This window comes from Bufo gargarizans, chromosome 8, assembly GCF_014858855.1.
Source record: "Bufo gargarizans isolate SCDJY-AF-19 chromosome 8, ASM1485885v1, whole genome shotgun sequence".
NCBI classification, from domain to species: Eukaryota; Metazoa; Chordata; class Amphibia; order Anura; family Bufonidae; genus Bufo; species Bufo gargarizans.
The window spans coordinates 41,985,186-42,002,978 of record NC_058087.1 but is presented as its reverse complement, the minus strand read 5'-3'; the positions used below and the strand labels follow the sequence as shown (position 1 = coordinate 42,002,978).

The following is a 17,793-nucleotide window of genomic DNA, read 5'->3' as shown; positions in this document are numbered from 1 at the left end:
CGAAATGTAGTGTTTGCTTGTAAAGGGGTCAGCCGCACCTGCCACTTTCTAATGTGTTTGGGAGCATGCTATACAGATAGATTTCCTAGAATAACTCAGTAGCTAGACTACATTTTTAATAACAAAATGACAATTACAAAAGTTTTACAAATGTTATATATTTTTTTTTTATGGGAGAACCCCTTTAATGCAATCCTGCATGATTCTACCTCTGACGAGCACTATGTCTACCAGCATCCACCTTGAGCATAGATCATGAACTCTATGAGGGAGATAAATCTGGCTTAGTTTACTATAGCAACCAATCAGATTTCATCTTTCATTTTCCAAAGGAGCTCTGAAAATTAAACAGTGGAATGGGATTGGTTGCTGTGGGTAACTAAGCCAGTTTTCCTGTACACCAGTTTTGATAAATCTCCCCCTATGTTTTATGAAATAGAGCGGGGGAGATTTATCAAGACTAGTCCAGAGGGATATTAGAGATTTCTAAAGAGCCTCTAAAAATGTTATGTGGAATCTGGTTTGCTTTTGATTTAATCTTGGTTTTTTTGTATAGTACATAGGCCCTTGTGAACCTAATTCTCTTCAGAGAATTAAACATGTTCCCTTTTCAAGTTTATAATATTCTCTGCTTTTTAGTGTCCGTTTATTATAGCCACTGCCTTCTAATCTATTTTCTAATTTGTCATGGTCAGTTATTGAATTATTTCCGGCCAGTATGCGTCAGTACAATACCAAAAATAAAAATGAATAAAGAATGGACTGGTGCAGTAGTCTCAGCTGTTTCATCCCCCAAAGTCCCGTAAAAATAAAATAACATTTTTTAAACATGGTAACCTGTACAGTAGGTGACTGATGCCACTGTATGTTATGGGCACCCTTTGATTGTGTAATATATATCCTGATGGCGTATCTCCTATAGCCTATGGGTGATTGATGCATTTAAAGGCATCCGCTTAATGGATGTGTCTGAAGTTCTCATGTTGTATCCGATAAATGGACGCCATTCTAGCCTGTGGGTGACGGATGCAAACGTTAGGCATCCGCTTCCATCACAGCCTCTTTTGTACGTATACACTGGGAGTTTTTCCCATTTGCTGAATAGAAAAAAAACTATTTGAACGTTGCTTAAAGAGAACCTTTCACCGGTCCTGACATTCCACTATAAGTACCTGGCACTGCAGGGCATGTTGAGGAGATGTCCTCGCGCTTATTTTTTTCCCAATGGGCTGCTCCATTTCCCGCTCTGTATGCTAATCCGTACCATTGGTACAGGGAGGAGACGGTTGTGTTTCTCAGGGGGCGTCTCCTTCTCCCTGGCTGTGAGATGGCCAATTGCAGCGGATCGCATGAGACGCCCCCTGAGGAACACGGCCATCTCCTCCCTGTACCGATGGTCTGGATTAGGATATAGGGCAGAAAACCAGAACGGGGGAACGGAGCACCCCATCTGAAAAACCAATAATCGCGGGGACATCTCCTCAACTGCCTACACTGCCAGGTACTTATATTGGAATGTCAGGACCAGTAATAGGCAGGTCTCTCCCCTTTTATTTGTGGATGTAGGTCTAACAGTATCCCCCACTTTCCATGTATTGTTCTTTTGCACATAAAGATTACGGTATCATTGTTCCTAGTGAGGGGGGTGTTCTGTCCGGAAGGGACAATGACTCTGACACATGGATATCATCAGATAATAGACTTGTTTTGTTCCAAGTGTAGTATTTTATATTATTAGAAATAATACAGGATATTAGTCACACTGGTTCCCTGTCAAGTGCAGAAGCCCTGGAGTCTCATGCCTTTATATGGCGACCACAGATTCATACATTCTGGTTTTTATCCTGGCAGAGGACGATATATTCCTCTAATATCATAAATGACATTGAACAGCCCTCAGGACTGCAGCTGCATCAGAGAGCAAAGCCAACCAGTATAGACTGGGAGGACAGGAGAAGGTCATACGACGGCATGTGACAGAATGGAGCGGCCAATGTCATGGAAGCCTGCAAGCATTTGCAGCGATGCATCCCATAATAATACTTTGCACTGATCCTGACTTGAAGTTTTAGGTGAAAATCTTATTATTACCCATAGGTTATCTGGAAAGGGAGAACAGGTACACATACAATTGTTTATCAGGTCTTAAATGGGGTTATCCCATGAAGGGTTGGCCGATATCGAAAATATTCCCAGGATAACAATATTAAGAAATTTATCTTGATAACGATATAGATAGATTTTAAATACCCATTAAAAAGAAAAAAAAAACACTTGGGGCCACAGTAACACATTATACTGGATGGGATGGCAGGCCACAAGGAGACCTGGTACTGTATGGGGGCCACAAGGAGACCTGGTACTGTATGGGGGCCACAAGGAGACATTACACAGTATGGGGGCCACAAGGAGACATTACACAGTATGGGGGCCACAAGGAGACGTAATACTGTACGGGGGGGCAGAAGGAGACGTTATACTGTACGGGGGGGGGGGCCACAAGGAGACATTATACCATATGGGAGCAACAAGGAGACATTGTACTGTATGGGGGGCCACAAGGAGACCTTGTACTGTATGGGGGGCCACAAGGAGACCTTGTACTGTATGGGGGGCCACAAGGAGACATTGTACTGTATGGGGGGGCCACAAGGAGACATTGTACTGTATGGGGGGCCACAAGGAGACCTTGTACTGTATGGGGGGCCACAAGGAGACATTGTACTGTATGGGGGGCCACAAGGAGACATTGTACGGTGTGGAGGTCACAATAAAACATTATACTGTGCCTATGTCATCGCGCTGCCTGTGACCTGGCACACAAGGTTGAGATAAAGTCATTACGACCGCCTGCGCCGTTCTACCGCCTCATCGGCTTCAGCCTACCGTCCTGAGGCCTGCAAGGCTGAATGTCAGGGACGGAAGCCAGAGGCTCCTATGCCGTGTGGCAAACTGACGCCCCCCTCAAAGGGTCGGCTGTTTTGCCATTTCTTCATACCGCAGTATATCGTAGACACTGGTTTATCTCCCAACCCTATCCACAGGATAGGTGGTATATGTCAGATCACTGGTTTGCGAGTTCTCTGTCTAAACAGAGTGGTGGTGCGTTTGTCAGATCACCTCTCCATTCACCTTACTGAGAGTGACGCGGACCGACCCAGGAACGGTATGGCTATGGATCCCAGTGGTCAGACCCTAAACAATCTGACATTTGCTGTTTATGCTGCACAGTAAACTCTGAGAAAAACAAAAAAAACTGTCAGATTTGCTGTTTTTTGATTACCTCGCCTTCAAGAATGGAGTAAACAACTGTCTCACTTCATTGACTAAGCCAGCCCCCCTTCCCGGTCTCTACATCAGATGTGACGGGGGAGTGGACTGGCTTAGCCAGGGAGCCCCCTTCACACATCACTACACTGACACAGGTGGGGAGGAAGCTCCCTGCTGTGTCGGAACAAACCCGAAAGTGAATGTCCAGGGACCATAAGATGGGGTCTGGTATCAGGGCATCATATGTTTTATTGATTTTCATTATGAGCAACTTTTTATTTTCCTGCAATGTAAAAAGCATAAAAAATTTAAAAAACACCGCTCAGCCCCGCGGCCACAGGACACTGCAGGTGCACGGACACCTGGAGCCAGGAAATACGTAATGGGAAAAGATGACGACCAGCACACAGTGTCTCTGGTAAAACATCATCATTCAATAAAGTCCATAAAAAAAAAAATATATATATATATATAAATATATATATTAAATACCATGAGTACAGTACCGCAGGATCGGTCTACGCGTTTCGAACTTGATTGTACTTAATCATGACCTAACTGAATACATGGTAAAACACTATTTAAAATATGCAACAAGTCACATAATCAGAGGTACACAAGTGCTGCTGATCAACAAGTCAAAAAGATTAACCCCAAGTGTACTGGAGTGGAAGAAAATGTAGCAATAGATCAAGCTTCTCAGTTTAATGCTTTTTTCCCACTGCAGTACACGTGGGGTTAATCTTAGTGTGTCACCATGTATTCAGTTGGGTCATGATTAAGAACAAGCCCTTCAAGTTTGAAACGCATAGACCGATCCTGCGGTACTCATGGTATGTGATTTATAATTTTTTTTTAATAGATTTTATTAAATGATGATGTTTTAACAGAGACACCGTGGACTTCACCATTTTCCTGATATGCCCTTTAAATAAAGGCAAAAGCGTCTAAAGATTGTAATGAAGTGCTGGAGCGGTGTAAGAGAACATCTCCCAGCAGTCACGACACCCCAATGCACGGGCGGCGGCGGCCGGGACGGATCGAGACCCATTCAGCTTGAATGGGTCCGTGATCCGTCCGCACTGCAAAAAAATAGAACAAGTTTTTTTTTCTGTGCGGAGGCACGGACAGAAACGCCACAGAAGCACCCCGTAGTGCTTCCGTCGGGTTCTGTGCCTCCGTTCCGCACTTCAGCTCCGGATTGCGGACCCATTCAAGTGAATGGGTCTGCATCCGTGATGCGGAGAGCACACGGCCGGTGCCCGCATATTGTGGACCCACTGTTTGCGGGCAGCAATACGGCCACGGCCAGGAAAGGGCCATGTGCATGAGGCCTAAGGAGCAATGCTTCTATGGAAGACTAATGACATACAGGTTGAGTGATCCAGACTGGGAGCGGTGGAGATTGAAAATGTATTTTTTTTTTTTTTTTTCCGTTTTGAAAGTTTCCATTTTAAAATGCGTTAAACGGGGATTCATTTTACATTGCACGTATGCTCCTGATATTCATGGCCTATCGTCAGTGGTGGCCCAACTTCTCCCTGCAGCCACCAGCCCTGGAGCTAGCACGATGAATGGACCTGTGCTTTCTGTTCCATGCAAAGTGTGGGGCTCGTGAGGGGTAATGCAGCTCGGCTCCCATTCACTTCAGTGGGATCCTAGGTGCAGTAACCCATCCCGGTCACTAGAGCTCGAACTGAGCTGTGCTTCCTGTCCCCTACAGAGTGCCGGTTCCAGCGCCGGAGGCTGATCGGTGGGGTTGTGGGCTGTCAGACCCTTACCGATTGGATATTAATGACCTCGATATCGGGATCCTGAAAACCCCTTTAATTATTCTCGAATGTGGTAATGTGTTTAAACCGCTTCAGGTCTGGGCAGGTTTGGTACTTGGCAAAAAGCTCTTTTATAAGCTCCTATTGTGTGAAAAGCTGAGTGACTAATATTTTGGGCGCATCTCAAAAAAGTCACGTTCAGTCCTCGGTCTGGTGCAGTCTCACATCACTTACTGTATACTGCCCCAGCCTGTTCAGTTCCAGGTAAGACTCTGTTCAGGTTTGGAGGCTACATTCGGACTTAACGCTAGGAAAAACTCTCCGCTTCTACACCATATACATGCATAGGGCTTCGACTACCTGACTGACGGCCTAAGAATTTTTTATTTTTTTTTGCAGTATGGAATAGTATAGTAGGCAGAACCTTCAGGAGCTCATCAGCGATGGATACCACAAATGTGTCGGGTTCAGGTGACATTTACCTAGTGTGTGTGGCTGGCTAAGCACTAGAGACACAGATGACTCTGTATACCTCTCCCTAGTCTCAGGGTGAGGGTCAGCAACCCTTGTGAAACTACAACTCCCAGCATGCCCCATTCACTTCTGTGGGAGTTCTGAGAACAACCAAGCAAGTGTGCATGCTGGGAGTCGTAGTTTCACCATAGCTAGGGTGCCGGAGGTTGCTCATCCTTGCTCTAGGACATGGGAGGTACTGCATTACTTCTGGGGGTCTGTAAAGAGGGTTTTGCAAACTTGTTAGAGCTGGGGAAAAAAAACTCTTCTCATAGGGAACCAATTAATTTTTTTCCCAAATAGATTCCCTCATACAATAACATCAAGCCTGACATGTTTATTTTATTACTACCTTTATGGCTCAGATATACTAATGTATGTGTACCTAGAATCTGTCTAAAAAAGGGTACAAATTGGCACAAGTTTATACCATTTTTTGGGTCTTGCTTGAAAAGGGCATGGCTTAGCGGAAGGGGCTTCACAGGGAAAAGTGTCTGTCCCAGCACCACATTTACCATCCAGCCTGAGCCCCTGTGATAAATTTGGTGCAGGTCTAGACGGCATGTCTAAGCTTAGTAAATATACCCCAATGTGTGGAAGACTGCAGATGGCATAGCCAACAGTGACTTTACACTCCATACTGCAGAATTTATTAGGCCCCTTTCACACGAGCAAGTTTTCCACGAAGGGGCAATACGTTACGTGAACGCATAGCACCCGCACTGAATCCTGACCCTTTCATTTCAATGGGTCTGTGTACATGAGCGTTGTTTTTCACGCATCACTTCTGCGTTGTGTGAAAATCGCAGCATGTTCTATATTCTGTGTTTTTCACACAGCCCCGGCCCCATGGAAGTGATTGGGGCTGCGTGAAAAACACATTGCGTCCGCAAGCAAGTGCGGGTGCGATGTGTTTTTCACTGATGGTTGCTAAGAGATTTTTGTAAACCTTCAGTTTTTTATCACGCACGTGAAAAACGCAAAAACGCATTGGACACGCGCGGAAAAAACTGAACGCAATCGCAGACAAAACTGACGGAACTTGCTTGCAAAATAGTGCGAGTTTCACTAAACGCATCCTGAACGCATCCGGACCTAATCAGTCACGCTGGTGTGAAAGAGGCCTTAAGGCCTCTTTTATACAGGCCGACTCAGCAGGTAATTATTGGGACAGAGCCGTGCATTCCCAATAATTCCCTGCTCATTCAAGGAGGCGAGGGTTGAATTTACATGCAGTAATTATGTCCTCTGTATGGGATGAGCACTAGTGATCCCAGGAATGCTCCTTCCCGATAATTTCCCTGATCGTTAGCCCTTGTAAAAAGGCCTTAAAAGGGGATCCGGTAAATTATATTGATGACCTATATCCTCTGGGACCCCTGCTGATCAACTGCTAGAAGAGGCCAGTGCTCCGTGAGTGCCAAGACTTCTTTCTAGGCCATGTGACCTCACTGTACATCAGTCACATGGCCTAGTTGCGGGTCAGCCCCATTGAAGTGAATAGGGCTGAGCTGCAATACCAAGCACTGCCACTATACAATGTACGGCGCTGTGCACTGGTCAGAGCCCCAGTGAGTGCGATAGCCGCATTACAGCTATCATAAAGCACACACACCTTGCTTTACTGTTTATGCAGGAAGAAAGTGCGTGTCTCCAATATGGCGGCCTCCAAAGAAGATTTTTACAGATAAATCGCTACAACATTAAAAAATGTATTCTTTAAAAGACTAAACTTAAATAGAATGTAATGAAATTAAAATTAAATACGTGACTCATTCCCTTGAAATACAGAGACCGAGCTGCAGCTTCTAGTTTCTGGGGCCTGGTGCAAAATCTGTGTCCGAGCTTCTCCAGCAGTCACATTTTGTAGTTCTATGGTCCTCTTATGAGGGGTACCGGACCAAGGTGGCGGCGGCCTGGACACCCTCAACTATATTATAGGTAACATCTGGACAAGTCACCAGATGCCATGAAATTTCTCCTGGCGCGTAACCATTCGGGTTGTTTTCTTCTGATGTCTATAGACAGATTGTTTTTTGCCGTCAGATTCTTATTATATTATGTGTAAAAAGAAAGTGCGATTTTTGCTAATGGGATTTTGAAAGGTGAATCGTCTTTGTAGGGTTTATGTTCCCGGAAAAAAAAAGAAAAAAAAGTTATGGCCATAAATCGTCACGGAAATTAATGAAATGGCTTTGTGTCGTATTTTGAGGTGCTAGTTTTTAATGGCATGCATGAGTCTGGAGAAGCCAGCGAATTGAGGCCGTATTGTTTGACCCCAACAAATGTACGCTGGTTGTACATACACATTCACATTTCTCTAACTGTTTCATTAAAATTTTCCTTCTGGCAGATTTCAGATTTTCTTTTTTAAATCTCCATATGTGTTCTGCTGTAAGGCGGAGAGCTCTCTAACTAGTCAGCAGCCTTAAAGGGCATCTGTCAGCAGTTTTGTACCTATGCCACTGGCTGACCTGTTACATGTGCGCTTGGCAGCTTAAGGCTCCTGTGTTGGTCCCATGTTCATATGTGCCCGCATTGCTGGAAAAAATAAAGTTTTCATATATGCAAATGAGCCTCTAGGAGCAACAGGGGCGTTGCCGTTACACCTAGAGGCGCTGCTCTTTCTGCCACTGCCGGCCCTGACATCTGGTTTCTGGGGGGGGGGGGTTGGATCTGAGGGGGTCTGCACCTCACTACACACTGCATTGCACTAAAATAGATGGTAATGATGTGATCCTGCCTACAATATGCCATCGTGACTGAGCAGCCTGACAGGAAAACTCACCAATATGTAGTATATGCAAGTGCCAGAATATAGTGTGTAGCCAGGCCACAGCCCCTCACCTCCCCCCTTCCTCCCCATGCGGCTCTGTAAGTGGTGGCAATCAGTCCTGTTCACATTGTACGCAGCCATTTTAAATAATCCAAGGAGAATGCCTTTAAGCTGGCTATCCAATTCAAATCACAAAAAGCTATTCTCCCCCACTCCCCTATACATGTGTGCACTTGGCCGAGCATGCATGTGTTTGCAATAAGGAGTGAGGAGTAAGCTGCTTCCAGATGCCCCCCTTGGAGGCTTCTCTCTCGTCAAAGCAAAAAAGGACAGATCCAACATGTCCGACTTTTCTTTCCCCCCACATCTGCTGTCCGGACAGCAGAAATGGGGACCACCATGGAGGATTGCTGGTCAGGGGACCCCTTGTTCCCCCATTAGTAGAGGGTTGCAGACATGAGACCCCCTACATTTGGGGGTTCATATTCTTTGTATATAGTATGACACACTGTTATCTTTACAGTCCCTAGTGGGGCAAATTAAAATGAGGGTTCTCCAGACAACCTTCAGATTATGCCTTTATGTTGGATCTTCTAAATCCGGCATTGAGGCACGTTGTACGGTGTTCTCCAGAGGAGACCGTATACTGCAGATGGCCGCAGGAACATTACTGCACAGGCTGTTCCCTCCGTCCTGGAATGTACAGCCTCAGCCACAATGAAGCGTGCATGATAATAGGGCATAATGGCATAAAAGTATAGTAAAACTAAAGTGGTCATAAGCATTTCTTTAAGAAAAATCCTACTTTTGTATATACAAAAACTAGATATACCGGTAATCATATATACATTTATTTTTTTTCAGTGACAAATGCAAAGCTCGGGGGTTTACCGTCATTGTCGATGGAAGAAAGTCGCAATGGAACGTAGTGAAGACTGTTGTTCTCATGCTCCAGGTAAATTATTATATTCTGTTTTGGTGACATAAAGGGGTTGGCCGGTCTCCTGTATCGATGACCTCTCCTCAGGTTCGGTGGGGGTCTCCGACTCCTGGCACTCCGGCTGATCAGCTGTTTGAAGAGAACCCAGCGCTGCTTTCTCTTTACTGTTTACCTGCTCGCCCTCGACATTGCAGCGGCGAGCAAGTGTGATTGCAGGTCCTCCGCCCCACTCACTGCTATGGGAAGGAGTAAACGGAGGGCTTGGTCCATGAATAATGTGTGTCACCTATCCCTGTTTGAATTTAGTGATCGTCTCGCACGGCTGCTCTATTCAGTGTTGGGTCTGACAAAGGTAGAGGAGCACAGGCCATGGCGAGTCCCATGTGTGACTGGAGCATTGGTGCGCATGTGTGACCACCGCTTCATTTAGTTTTATGCAATTTATGGAGATAACAGAGTCCCATAGAAATGAATAGAGCCATGATCACTATATGGGTGACAACCGCGCCATTCACACACTGGACTTGGGTACCCCCAGTCTCGAGACTGATGGCAGGTTCAGTGGTCGGACTTCTAAGGTTGTCCTCTCGGCTATGGATTTTAAAGGCAGCCGCCGCCCCCACCCTCGCAGTCTGCTGTTCATGTGGATGGATCTGTGTATTTTACTTATCACATCCTACTGCTTCCTCCAGTGTTAAGTGTCTCTGGAAGAGTCCGGGAGCTGCTCTACTGAAAGAACATGGACTTCAGACGAGCCGAGCTTTATTGTTATTGAGGCCGTTGGGACTAAACAATGGCCTTACTAGACATCTTTAGAGCTGATATTGCGTCTCTTACAGTCAGTCTATCTATTTCTCTCTCTCTTTTAGCTCTCTCTACCACTCTTTCTTTCGCACTTTCTTTTCTCTTTCTCTCTCTTTCACTCTCTCTCTCTCTCTTCTTTCTCTCTATCCATCTTTCTGTCTCTCTATTTCTATTTCTCTCTCTCTCCTGTCTCTTTCTCTATCCCTCCCTCGCTCTCTCAGTATCTCTCTTTCTCGCTCTATCTATCTCTGTAGGAAGACAGAGACTAGTTGGGCAGGTTTATTTGTGAACTTTACCTGAACAGTTTTAAAAAAAAAAGTGAGCTGCGCTTTTATTGGTTGCAATGGGCAACGAAGACCATTGTTCTTTTAGACAGTTTTGATAAATGCGGTGTGGTTTGTAGCTCGGACTCGGTCTGCCATTGCCGTTGCCTCCAGAGATCTGTAATTTCTGTGGTTGACTGTCATTGTAACAAATATAACATTACAACCAGAGTGTGAAAGAGAAGAAAGCTGAAAAGAGTAAATGTAGTACAATTTACCAGAGATAATGTGACAACATAGCAGTATAGTCATCTGAGGTCCATTATTAAAATCGCCTCTAAGCCGTCTTAGGACACGGGAATGAGGCGTACCAGATCCACAATTTATTCTATTTAGACCCTCAGGACACAACTTACTTTACACTCGGAAACAAATTAAAGCCAAATTGAAGCATAAGTCCAGCAATCCGTCTCTAGGTTTTCTTTGTGATTTGGGATGAAGCCAGGAGCAGCGTTTCTTTCAACCAGTCATACATCAGCCGGAGGTTCTTGACTTATTGCATCCTGAACCTCAGGCCCAGTGTGACATGTCGGACAGGATGAGAGCGCTCCCTGGACTCCAGTATTTTCTCCACATTAGGGTTATGACAGACCTGAATGGTTCTTGTGGTATGGTGGATACTGGAGGTGCTTTGTGCGGGTTATCATGTTACCGCTCGTGAAATTGCCGTTTCCGAATGTAAAGGTAAATTATGGCCAGCCTAAGGATCTGAGCGACTGACGAGGGACAAATTGTGATGAACTACTGGGTCAAAACATCTCCAAATCTCCAGGTCTTTCAGTGGTGTTCCCAGTATGAGGTAGTTGGCTCCCACCAAAAGGGTCATGGGTGCCAAAGGCTCATTGATGCATGTGGGATGCTAGACAGTCTAGTCCCACAGAGGTAGTCCAAATCTAAAAAGTTCACGTTCTTGCGATTGCATGTGTGTGTGTATATACAGGGTGTTTGTTCTCTGGTATTTCTCGCCTGTCATGCCAACGCTCATCCGTTCCATGAAGCAGAGAGCAACCCTCTGCCCATCAGCGGAGATCTAAAGCGGAAATTGAAGCCTTTTCTGCCGATGCTATCGCATGCCTCCACAGTGGTATCACCAATGCACTGTGAGGTAGGATAAAGCTGTGATCTGCACCCACAACAGACCATGTGACACAGAAGCTGCCAGGTGCAAAAAAATGTTACCAACAAAATTAAGTGGCACATTCCATACACATAAGGACATGTTCTATCTTTGAACGGAAATACAAAAACGGAAGGCATACGGAGTACCTTCCGGTTTTTTTGTTTGTTTTTTGCGGATCCATTGAAATGAATGGTTACGTATACGGAACGCAAAAAAACGTAACGTAGACGAAAAAAAAAATAACATTCGTGTGCAATTTTCCAGAAATCAGACATGCACTGACTAAGGCTACTTTCACACTCGTTTTGTGCGGATCCGTCATGGAATGATCTGTTCAGATAATACAACCGTCTGCATCCGTTCAGAATGCATCAGTTTGCCTTCTTTCCGCTATGGAGGCATACACCAAAACGCTGCTTGCAGGGATCTGTCCCCATTGACTTACATTGTGGCCAGGACGGATCCGTTTTCACTGACACAATAGAAAACTGATCCGTCCTCCATTTACTTTCAGTGGTGTTCAAGACGGATCCGTTTTGGCTATGTTACAGATAATACAAACGGATCCGTTCTGAATGGATGCATGCGGTTGTATTATCTGAACGGAAGCGTTTGTGCAGATCCATGACGGATCCGCACCAAACGCGAGTGTGAAAGTAGCCTAAGACAGAGACTGATGGGAATGATTATTTTCCCTGGAAATATCTGAAGCTGTATAAATCATTGACACATCCTAAATAAAATATATGCTTCTGCAGGAAACATTCTCCACGGGAGTGACTGGGAATCATAGACCTGATCCTAGTTGGACAATTTCACTCATTTATGTATTTATAACGTTTTATGGAAAGGATCAGAGCTTCCGATGGTAAATCCAGGGGTGACTTCTCTTCAGACATTGGAGCACTGGCGGTTGTTAACAAAAATCGTTTTTTCTTTTTAATTTGTTTCTTCCCTGCTTTCCAATAGCCATAACTTTTTTCCTGTTCTGTTCTGGTCCCGGTGCTTATTTGTTTGTAAGACAACTTGTATTCTTTAAATCTCTCCCCCCCCCCCCCCTTCCAAATTGGGGCTCAAATTAGAAATAATGCAATTCTGCCATTTTTTTGTTTTTGTTTTTACCAGGTTCATTGTGTTCTAAAACTGACATGTTACCTTTGGGCCACATACACACAACCATTGTGTGTTTTGCGGTCCGCTAATCGCCGATCCGCAAAACACGGATGGTGTCCGTGTGCGTTCCGCATTTTGCGGAACGGCACGGACAGCCTATAATGTATCTGCCTATTCTTGTCCGCAAAAGCGCGGACAAGAATAGGACAGGTTATTTATTTTTATTTTGCGGGGCCACGGAACAGAGCAACAGGTGTGGACAGCACACGGAGTGCTGTCCGCATCTTTTGCGGCCCCATTGAAGTGAATAGGTCCGCATCCGAGCTGCCAAAACCGCGGCTCGGATGCGGACCAAAACAACGGCCGTGTGCATGAGGCTTTATTCTGATGGTCAGTACAATTACAGCAATGCAAAATTTATATACTGTTTTCTTAGGCTTCGTTCACATCACCGTTCAGCCTTTCCATTCTCCTGTTCCGTTTAGGAGCAGGAGAACAGAAAGGACGGAGAAGGCACATAACTGAGCCGAACTGAGCCTAAGGGCCCTAGACTATAATGGGGTCTGTTATGTTTCCGCTCAGAAGATGATTTTAAAGCAGAGACAAAAGTCCTGCATGCAGTGCTACCCCAACGCGCGTTTCGGCGTGCCTTCGTCTGGGGGTCACGAAGGCACGCCGAAACGCGCATTGGGGTAGCGCCATCCTGGGTGATATAGCACATGGTCTTTTTCAGGTGAGTCCCTGTCCTCTTTTTAGCCATATGGCATTTGATACAGGTTACACTTTATACCTGGCTTTCATTGTGGTTTGTTGTCTATTTTCTATGCTGCACTTGCAACGCAAACCCTGCTTTCTTGCCATGTGGGTTCATTTTTGACTGCTGACTCACCTGTGTATTTAATTCGTCATACTTTCCTCTGGTCATTGGTCGGTCATTTTACCATGTATATTCCATTGATCAATATGCATATTCTTTACAATGATACGTGTGCTATCCCGGGGTGGCGCTCTTTTTCTGCTCCCATTCACTTTTTAATGGCATATCATTTACTCCTTTCTTTACATGTATATCTTTTTATCATGTTATAACTAAATAAAATATATTTTTACTTTTTGGTACTATGAGCTCCGTTTTCTTGTCTTTTAGCACATGTAGATAAAGTTAATAAAAGGCACTTACTAATGTATTGTTATTATCCAGATTGCTTCCTTTGCTGGCTGGATTCACTTCTTCTTTCCATGGTTACGGCCACCCTGCAATCCAGCAGCAGTGGTCGTGCTGGCACACTATAAAAAAAAAAGCGCCAGCCTCTCTGTTGGCCGGGACCACGGGAGTGCGTGCTTTTTTCTGTAGTGTGCAAGCATGGCCATCTCTACTGTAATGCAGGTTGGTCATAACCATGGAAACAAGCAGTGTATAATGTGATGGAAAAATGAATCCAGCCAGTAAAGGAGGCAATATGGACAATCACAATACATTAGTAAGTGCCTTGTTATTAAAGGGTTATCCAACCCCTATGATGACCCCCCCTAATGCCTGGGCCCCTTTATATAGATTATACTTACCCGACACCCACGTCACTTCTGATCCCCGCACTGCTGCCGCTGAATCTCCCGGTCGTGTGGATCAAAACATCCAACATCTCACTCCAAACATGGAAATTGTGCATGGCCAAGCTTTAATTGTGCTTTCAGCCTCATTCATCAAGGGAAGGGGTTAAACAAGGCTCGTATTAGCGCCTCAATGGATGACTGCTCAAAAAAAGTCAATTACAAATGCATTAGAATCAGGTAGAGGCATGCTCTTTTTTTAATAAACTGGGTACACTCCTCCTCGCCAACTACCCGCTTCGGCTTCATGGGTGCAGTGTACATTTTTTCATAAATGACATTCCCTATCACAGGATTTGCCTTGAACCAGAGTCTCTCCAAATACAGTGCGTTTCAGTCTCCTTTCATCCTCCCTCGTTGAGAAATCGCCCCAGTTATTGGCGTCTGACCTGGTAGTTCTTAAAAGGAATTAACACAGTAATGTCTGCACTGACGGCTCTTGCTTCAGGCGCAGAGCGATAAATGAAGGAGACGCAGGCCTTACACTGCTGCTGCCACCCCGCCTGTCGCTCAGATCGCACACAACCCATAGCAGCAATTTAGATAAAATGCCTTTTCTTTGCCCCGAGGCTTCTCTTTTAGTGTGAAAGATCCCCATGACCAGCTCTGAGGATGAAGGCGGCAGCTCCTCAGACGCTCGACAGAAGTCAATAATCGCCATAGGTTGTGTAATATTGGGTTGTTTAATATTTAAGGGAACATGATGGGATTTCATCTTGAGGTTCATGGTTAAGAATTGACTTTATGGTGGTGCCCTTGAAGTAAGCCCCTCGGGTGGTGATCATTTTATCTCTGAGGCTGTTCTGTTTTTATAGATTCTTTTTTAATCTTTTTACCATCATCCTTTGCTTTGTATAATGATTGTCATGTTTGAGAATACTGTGTCATATGTTTATAGATGGCCCTCTGCTGAATCAGCACTTACAGTCAGCGCTCAGCAGCGACTTCCCCATCCATGTATATGCTCAACGCCGCATGTGTTTTGATTGAGAAGAGGGTAATAAGCCAGTGCCAAACATCTGGCGCTAGAGATGAGGGAGACGATCCTGCAGAATCGATTTGTCCAATCAGCAGAGCTGCTTCATTTGCATAAGCTCTGCTGATTGGACAAATAGATTCTAAGAGCCCTGCTGATTGGATAAATTGATTCTGTAGAATCATTTCGTTCATCTCTATCTGGCGGCTTTTCTGTTGTAAGAACAAAGAGGTCAGACATGTTGAAATCCAACAGCCCGATCCTTTTTTCTCCTGTCGTCTGAGAGTCAAGATGTTAGATGGCCAGGGCCCTTGGAGCACTGCCTTTGTAACGCCCCTGTGCTCTGCACACTCCACCCTCTCCTTTGTGTGCAGCGGCGCTCCACGTTTGACACTCAGAACAAAGGATTGGGTTAATAACCAATGGATACCAATTCTTAAAGCAGAAAGTACAAGGCTTTTTATGTTTAGCACATAGACCACCCGGTTCTTAATGCATTCTCATACATCGGTATTAGGCTAGTTTCACACTAGTGTTACTCTTCCTGCAGGCTGTTTCGGATTTCATCGTATCCAGCATAGCCGTAAAAGGCCAGAGCATCTCCAGGGATCCCGTCTGTTTCCGACACTAGTGACAGGATTCGACCGGACAAAACCTGCTGCTGGTTTTTATCCTGCCGAATCCCGGCACTAATGCCAGATCCTCGTCGGGTTCCATTACAGTAACTTGCCCTTTTCCGACTCTGCCTGATCCAATGAACTCCATCAGGCTGTCCCTCTGCCCTAACCTCCTGCCAGAAGATTTTAATGCTAGTGTGAAACTAGCCTTACTTTATAGTAGCTTTGATGTGCTTCTTAGGCCCCTTTCACACGGGCGAGGATTCCGCACGGATGCGATGCGCGAGTTGAACGCATTGTACCCGCACTGAATCCTGACCCATTCATTTCTATGGGGCTGTGCACACGAGCGGTGATTTTCACGCATCACTTGTGCGTTGCGTGAAAATCGCAGCATGCTCCTCTTTGTGCGTTTTCACGTAACGCAGGCCCCATTGAAATGAATGGGGTTGCGTGAAAATCACAAGCATCCGCAAGCAAGTGCGGATTTTCACGCACGGTTTCTAGGTGACGATCGGGATGGGGACCCGATCATTATTTCCCCTTATAACATGGTTATAAGGGGAAATAATAGCATTCTGAATACAGAATGCATAGTAAAATAGGGCTGGAGGGGGTTAAAAAAAATATAAATAAAAATTTAACTCGCCTTAATCCACTTGTTTGCGCAGCTGGCATCTCTTCTGTCAGCTCATCTGTGAGCAATAGGACCTTTGATGACGTCACTACGCTCATCACATGATCCATCACCAAATTTTTATTTTATTTTTTAACCCCTCCAGCCCTATTGTACTATACATTCTGTATTCAGAATGCTATTATTTTCCCTTATAACGATGTAATAAGGGGAAATAATACAATCTACACTACAACTAACCCAAACCTGAACTTCTGTAAAGAAGTTCAGGTCTGGGTAGCACAGTCGGTTTTTTATCATACGCGTGCAAAACACATTGCACCGCGCGATAAAAACTGAACTTCGGAACGCAATCGCAGTCAAAACTGACTGCAATTGCGTTCCTACTCGCGCGGGTTTGCCGCAATGCACCGGGACGCATCCGGACCTAACCCGGACACGCCCGTGTGAAAGAGGCCTTAGATCCTAGAAGAACAGGGCAGTGCGCAGCAAAGATGGAGCCATGTTTGGTTATTTAGGTTGTATTCAGATGCAGCGCCAAAGTCAACTGTGACTGGTAATGTGCCACATTTTTACAATAATTTGGGCAAGAAATGACACAAATCCAGTATGTGATCACACCCTTAGGCCTCATGCACATGTGTATCCGGTTTTACCATCTGCAAATGCAGATACTGGTCACGTGCATCCTGCATTTTCCCTTTCGCAGGTCCCGCGCTATGTTACAAATGTCAATTTTTGTCCACACAATGGACCGTGGAACGGACATACTGATGTGGACAGCATACGGTGTGCTGTCTGCATCTTGTGCTTTTCCATTGAAACGAATGTGTCCACATCCGGACCGGATGCAGCCCAAAACTTAAGTTGTGTGCATGAGGCCTTAGGGCAGGTTTCCATGTAGCGGCAAATGGGCGTTACTGGAATGGCAGTGGTTTCTCAGCAAGGTCGGTTCAAACTGATAAAAAAAAAAGAACATGCTTGACCTGTTCTTGCCAAGAAACCGTGGCAGTTCAGGACAAACCCCTTGGCGCACTACCACTCTGCGTATTCTGCGTGATCACCTGCTTTTATCCCATGGTCATTGCCCACAGCCGGGTTCATAATCCAAGACCATTGAACCTAAATTGAAAGAGTTCACTATTCATCAGGTAAAACATAAATGAATAAAACCAATTAACAAAAATTGACTGCACTAAATTAATTCCAATTATCAGCACTGAAATATTTATAACAGTTGTGTAATAAATCGCGGGACGGATATATGACCAAAGAGAAAACGCCATTCAGCCGCTCTTATGTGTGACAGCTTTATGAGTTC

At 45.0% G+C, this 17,793-nt stretch overlaps 1 protein-coding gene across 1 annotated transcript in view; it reads left to right on the top strand.

The window, feature by feature from the left end:
• SESTD1 (SEC14 and spectrin domain containing 1) overlaps positions 1 to 17,793 on the top strand; it is a 127,073-nt gene that overhangs the window by 52,225 nt on the left and 57,055 nt on the right. Inside the window, exon 4 of the mRNA XM_044303188.1 lies at positions 9,196 to 9,286. Within this exon, the coding sequence (XP_044159123.1) occupies positions 9,196 to 9,286 (91 nt within the window). The remainder of the gene's footprint in view (positions 1 to 9,195; positions 9,287 to 17,793) is intronic.